Here is a 6721-nt window from a genome sequence, read left to right as displayed (position 1 = left end):
TTTTTTTGAGACAGGGTCATGCTATATAGTTCAGGCTGGCCTTGAACTCACTATTTAGAACAGGCTGGCTTTAAACTCACAGTAATTCTCCTGCCTCAGCCTCCTGAGTGTTAGGATTACAGGTATGTGTCGATATGCTGGGCTATATTTGGTTCTTGATGATCCTTGCTCTATTCTTATGGATGCTTGGTGGCCCTATCTGAGAAGGTAGGAAAGAGATACCCAGTAGTGATCTGTTACATGGTTGAACAGATGGGCTTGTGTTTACTGTAGACTTCCAGACAGCCTGGTGAAAACAATAAGAGTTTGGAGTTTATCTTAGTTACTGTCTTATTGCTAGTACAAAATACCTGACACCCACAAGTTAAAGGAAGAAAGGTTTATTTTAGCTCACAATCTATACAGATTTCAATCCACAGTAGGCTGATGCAGAGCAGCAGGGCAGAAGGGAGGGTAGGGGAGAAATAGTCCATGGCAGGGCAAGCAGAAGGCAGCAAGCAGTAAGTCTTCCTTTCCCTTTTTATCCCATCCTCCCATTGACCACACCCAGAACTATGCTAACCCAATCTGACTAATCCAATTATCACACCCTCAGTCCACATTCACAAACCCATAATCCAGAACCACACTCCCATGATCCAGCCACTTCCACAGAGACCCACCTGCTGGATATGATGGCACACATCTGTGATCCCAGCACTTGGGAGGATGAGGCAGGAGGATTGCTGCAAATTTGAGGCCAGCCTCAGCTGCATAGCGAGTTCAAGGTCAGCCTGAACCACATGTCGATACCCTGTCTCAAAAAAAAAAAAAAAAAAAAAACCCACCTGTAAGTGCACAAAGCACTGGGGGACATACAGACACAAACTATAACAGAACTAAACCAAAACTGTTGGTTGGATCTGATTGTGGCTCTTGATTTTTCCCACAGAAGAGGAGAAAGAAACACTTTTTCAGATTAAAAGCCTCTCGGCGCTGGAGAAAATCATTGACAGCCTACAAAGAGTGCTAAGTAAGGGATGGTGCCCAAGGTCCGGTAACAGGCAAGTGGGGGGGAGTTCAGGAGGCCTGGGACCTCCCTCCTCGGCTGGGGGACAGATCAGTAGCCCCCGCTCCAGTGGGAGTGTTGGGCAGGGCCATCCACCCAGGGACACCTGGCTTCTGGTATCTGAGAGTCACAGAAAGTCACCTCAGGCTCTCCCTTCCTAGCCACACCAGTCGGGACAGGTTCCCTTTACCGGGAAGAGCTGGGACCCGGAGGCTGTGGTCACCCCAGCCACGGGCTCGGCTGTGTAGGGTCACTGCCTACAGTGGTGACCAGGTGAGGGGGGTCCCCCTGACCCACCAGACACGGCCCTCCTATGGGCTGAGTCTCCTCCATCCCCTTCCTGATGTGGAGACCTCCCTGCCCTCATCCCTTCCCAAAACATATCCCCCCGTGGCTCCCGCCGGCCAGGCTTCTCCATGGTCCCCCAGGCAGCTGCAGCTCCGAGTCCCTGCCTCTGGGGTAGCCATCCTCTGGCACATGATGGCTCAGGGTCAGGCTCAGGCCCACACACCCCATTTGGGATACAGTGTGGCAGACGGGCTTCCGAAGCCACCGACCGCCGATGTGCAGCTCCAAGTTGGGACGGGGGTATACCTGGGCCCATCATTTCAACCACCAGGCCTCAGGGGACCGCAAATGTGCCTGCTGTCCTGCTCTCCCCACACTTGGGGTCCTGCCTGCCTCCGCAGGGGGGTGGCTGGCAGTCACTGCTCTAGGAAGGCACTTCAGGAGGAGCGGTGCAATCCCAGACACTCGGGCCTGGTGCCCGAGGTTGTCACTGTCCTAGACCCCAGCCGTCACAGGCACAGCTCCGGAGGCTCTGAGCCAGCCGTGCCGTGACTCAGGAAGGCTGACAGAAGCATGTGCAACAGTGTGGACGTAGGTTCCAGCAGTGCTCGTACAGTGAAATCCAAGGGACCTCGGCCCTGGAGGCTGGCACCACAGGGACGGGCTCCATAGCAGGTCCCAGGTCTCAGGTGCCCATCCTCGCCACTGGCATCATCAGGCAGAGTGAGCCGTGGAGGAGCAGTGGGTCTGGGGACTGAGCTGGTCTTGGGGCTGCCCATCTGGGAGACTGAATTCACCAAAAGCTCACTCTGTGGGTCAGAGGTGGGCAGTGCATTTCAAAGGCTGATTGTACCTGGAAACCACCAGGATTTTTTTTTTTCAGTTCCCTGGAAGGGAAAGGGCAGTGTAAATTGGGCGACTTGACTATTTCCCAAACTTCAGCTTTCTTAAAAGCACAATTTTAAACCGGGTGTGGTGGCACATGCGTGTAATCCAGCACTTGGTAAGCTGAGGCAGGAGGATCGCCGAAATTTCAAGGCCTGCCTGGGCTATGTAGACTGTGTAGTAAGACCTGTTTCAAAGAAAACAACAAAAAAGAGTATAATTTTATTTATTTATTTTCCGGTACTGGGGATCGAACTCTGGACCTTGTGCTTGCAAGGAAGGCAGCAGAACCATTGAGCTAAATCTCCAGCCCAAAAAGTATAATTTTAGATTGGGGTTCACCTTGTCCCTTTTCCAGCTATTTCTTCCATCCACCTCAGTCTGACCTGGGTTCAAATCCCTTTGACCTTGGGAGACCTTGACAAGTGACCACCATCCTGAGCAGCCTCAGCTTCCTGCTCTTTAAATGGGGCGGCCACAGCCCCTCCTCAGGTGTAGGGGGGATCGGGGCGTGTTTGAGGGGTGTGGGCATGGAGCTAGCACAGGGAGGGGTGCAGAGCCCAGGGACCCAGCCCGGAGGAAGGCACTGGCATGGGTGGCAGAATCCAAGCCCCACACAGCCTGCAGCCCCCAGGCCAAAACCCAGGTGAGGAGCCGGCCATACCCGGAGACCAGGTGCAAGTCCACAGGCGCCTGGTGGGGGGATGAGGATTTCCAGGGTGGGCCAGTAAGAGACATAAAGGGGTTCAGTTAGAGGGAGTTTTCACTCAAAGAAGAGTTTGGCCCCTGGAGAGACAGAGGCAATGCAGTTTCATCTGGGAATGTCCGTGTGTTTGGGGCAGGAATCTGCAATTTGTCAGCCAGCCAGTGCGCTGGGCTTGGTCTTGGCATGGGCGCAGGGAGGATGCCCATCTGCGGGGAGGAATGCACTGGCTGAGGAGCCCAGTTCACGGGCGAGAGGATGCTTAGCGAGGACGAAGGGAAGAGCTGAGTGCATCAGCAGGTGGAAGGGAAGGACCCAGGCTGACTGCGTTTTGAGAGAAGTGAGAAAGAAAAAAATTTTCAAATTGGGCTTGTGTCCTAAAGCCACGGTTTTCAATTTTGAAATTACGATTTTCAGAGCTGGGCATGGTGACGCACAACACTTAGGAGGCTGAGGCAGGAGGATCATTGTAAGTTTGAGGCCAGCCTGGGCTACATAGCAAGACCCTGTTTCAAAAATAATATGATTTTCATGGTCTCCTCTCTCATTTGTTTGGTTTTGAAGACAAAGTCTTGCTCCATAGCCCAGGCTGGCCTCAAACTCTCAGCGATCATCATGCCTCAGTCTCCGAAGTAGGGGGATCACAGGCATGGGCCACCACACCCGGCTTTTCTGTTTTTTTGGAGACAGAGTCTATCTTTTCCCAGCTGGCCTTGAACTCACTATGTAGCCCAGGATAGGATGGCCTTGAACTTGCGGCAACCCTCCTGCCTCAGGCTCCCGAGTGCTGGCATTACAGGTGTGCGCCACCAGGCCCAGCCAACCTGTCTTTATTTCTCCTACCCTCCTTCACACCAAGAGCAGAGCTGAGGGTTTGAGGCACCAGCTGCCCCTCCGCAGAACCCCTACCACCCCTTAAGAAAACCTCTTTCCAAACAGGGGAGAGCCTCCAGAAGAAACGCCAGCTGCACGCAAGCATGCTGAGGGCCAGGTACCGGCACAGGGGCAGAAGAAGCCTGCCCTGAGTGCCCGGAAGTTGGAAGCAGGGCACCCTGGGCTTTGCACATAGGCGGAGCCTCGCTAGCTGGGGGGCAGCGAATAAAATCGCCACATTTCGATATGACACTGCGGCAATGTGGGGTTTTTCCTAAACACAGGGTGAGGAAGGGAAACCCAGATCTAGGGCTGGGGTGCAGCCCAGGGGCAGAGAACCCCTGAGTCCCATCCTGTACACCTCACGCTGAAAAAGAAAAGAAAACGCAATCAAGCCTGAAGGACAACAGCATCCAAAGCTCGCTGTTGTCAACAAGATGAACTTTGAAGAAAGCGCCAGAGCTTGTGTCAGGGTTTCCAGAGACACCGCAGGGTACGTGCCAGTGTGTACATGCGTGTCTGTACACATGTGTGTCCTACCAGGCCGCACAGGCCTCTGTGCCGTTGTCCTGCCCTAAGTTCAGTGTGAATGCGCAGGATGGTTCCACACCGGGGCTGCCGTTGGTTTGCTGGTGCAGAGGCCCTGGGGGCTGCTGTGAATGGGAGAGCATAGGTGGGAGAGAGGAGGAGGGAAGGAAGGAAGGAAGGGGGTGGTGTAGGGGGCCTTGGGGAACTACAGTGGGAGGGAGGAGGGTGTGTCACAGATGCTGGGTCATTTACAGAGCTGCATGCGTGGGGCCGGTGACAGCTGTGGCCTGGGCAACTGAAGATGTCCCAGAGACCTCGGGGTTATTGGATTTGGGAGTCTGGAGCCAGGGCACAGCCACGCAGGGGGCTGAGGTGCGGGCAGCACAGCCTTGCCCTGGAAGAGCAGAAGCTGCCAGGGTCTAGGCCCGGCTCTCTGTCTCGGAACAGAGGACAGACCAGAGAGCGGGCCTGTCACAGAGCCCAGGATAACGGCATGTGCAAAGGGGCTGCAGTCATCCTGCAGGCTCCTGCAAGTGTGAAGCAGACAGTGGGCCGGCTGGCTCAGAGTTGGCAGAGGTGACCGGGCCGCTCCTGGAGTGTGGGGACCAAGGTCGGGCCAAAGGGCTGGGGAGGGCAGGAAGCAAGGGCCAGGCCGGTTCTTTAGGCCGGCGGTCTGTCCACACCAGGCATGGACACAGTGGTGCAGAGAAACCAGGCTTTCAGCTCAGAGGACCGGAGCCACTCGGCTGGAGGCTGGGGAGCTGGGTGCTTTCCCCTGGGTCGGGACATGAATGCTTTGGAGTCTCTTCCTCAAGTTTTGAGGGATCTCTCTGTGCATAAGATATGGATCAGCAGGATCCATGGGTCCTGGAGGTACCGTGGACCAGCACTGCCCTGATGTGAGAGCGCACCAGTTCCACAGTGCATCTGGTGAGACAGGGCAGGTCCCGCCATGCCCACCAGCCCGCCACCACTGTCACAGACACGGGTTGCATTTTACTCGGGCCACAGAGGATGCAGAGGATACGTCAGCAGGCCACAGGGGACACAAAGAACAGCAGCTGGCCATAGCCTGGTGTTTCTCCAACCCAGCCCTCAAAGCCCACCACAAAATGCATGAAAAAAGCCCTGGCCTATAAGAGACCCTTCCTTCCCCATTCTTGCCCAGAGGGGTCCCTCAGGTTGGACCTGCGTGGCCTGCTGAGTTCCTGTCCCACTACTCAACAGCCCCACGGGGTTGTCACAGCACACACCCAGGCTGGGGACACCACACACATTGTTGCAGAGGGAGGCAAGGGGAAGACATGGGCTTTAAGGGGGCTCTGGTGAGGACGGAGGCCGAGGACCCTACCATGCTAGCCCCACACTGTGGGGACAGCAAGGTGGGCACGGAGGAGGCGGCAGTGGACAGCAGTGAGGAGCGCAGGACTCACATACCCCGGAGGGCAGGGGCAGTCACTGCGGGGCCGTCCACACGGGGTCCTCGTGCACTTCCTGTTGCTGTCCATCTTTTTTCCTTCAGTTGTAGTTTGTGTATACACTGAATTCAAATCCTTTGTTTAGCGAGTGACTTGTAAACAATTCCCTGGTCTCTAGCTTGTCTTGGTGTCTACTTCTGCTACCTCTTTTCAAACTCAGATTTTTGGCAGGGCAGCACATGCCTGTCATCCCAGCACTCGGGAGCCTCAGGCAGGAGGATTACCGTGAGGTCAAGGCCAGGGCCCTGTCTCAAACAAAACAAAAGAGAACCATTTCTCCTTCTGATCAGCCTCACCCTCTTTTCCTGTAATGTCGCTGTGCTTTCGTCTCTCCTTAGGAAGTACTTCTGAGCTCCAGCGTCATGACTATAATCTGCTGCTTTCTCAGTTTGCCTCAGAATTGCTGCTGCATTGCAGTCTCACCCTGGAGCAGGTCTGTGAGCAGGGCAGAGCAGGAGCCCACTTTCACCTCTTTTCTCTCCAGTGCTGCTGCGCGCACCCCAGCACCCCGTGAGCGGCTGGCCTTCAGCACAGTGCTGGCCCGAGTGACAGGCTCCTTTGCAGCAGCGTCGTGGGGCGGGCAGCCTCCAGGGACAGAGGAGCATCAGGGACTCAGGCACCCACAACAAAACCCCCAAGGCCATCAACATTGGCGTTTAGCCCTCAGGAAAAACAAAACAGAACAACACCCAGAAGGCTTGGTAACCTGCCAGAAGAGTCCACCAAATAAAGGCCCTCTGCTTTTGTAACAGTTGGGACCTCGCAGCCTCAAAATCCTCTTGCACTCCAAATCTCCTCTGACCTTGGAAATGATCCTTTTACCTGCATAGGATTTTTTTTTTTTTTGAGATAGGGTCTCACTGTGGCGCCCAGGCTGGCCTTGAACTTCTGGGGATCCCCTGCCTCAGCCTCCAGAAT

At 55.1% G+C, this 6721-nt stretch overlaps 1 protein-coding gene across 3 annotated transcripts in view; it reads left to right on the top strand.

Annotated features, from left to right (window-relative positions):
- Positions 1-4066, top strand: part of LOC104859387 (sperm acrosome-associated protein 7-like) — a 15819-nt gene extending 11753 nt beyond the window's left edge. For 2 of the 3 annotated variants that reach the window (XM_010619968.2, XM_010619966.3), the window contains 2 exons: positions 932-1043; positions 3864-4066. In XM_010619968.2, the coding sequence (XP_010618270.1) occupies positions 932-1043; positions 3864-3993 (242 nt within the window). In that variant the 3' untranslated portion in view covers positions 3994-4066. The remainder of the gene's footprint in view (positions 1-931; positions 1044-3863) is intronic. The other variant, XM_010619967.3, reaches the window with a different exon arrangement.
- The last annotated feature ends 2655 nt before the right edge of the window (positions 4067-6721 follow it).

Source organism: Fukomys damarensis, unplaced genomic scaffold (assembly GCF_012274545.1).
Source record: "Fukomys damarensis isolate Sample0158 unplaced genomic scaffold, DMR_v1.0_HiC HiC_scaffold_6, whole genome shotgun sequence".
NCBI lineage: Eukaryota > Metazoa > Chordata > Mammalia > Rodentia > Bathyergidae > Fukomys > Fukomys damarensis.
Note: the sequence above shows the minus strand (reverse complement) of the source record. Positions and strands in the feature narration are given on the sequence as shown.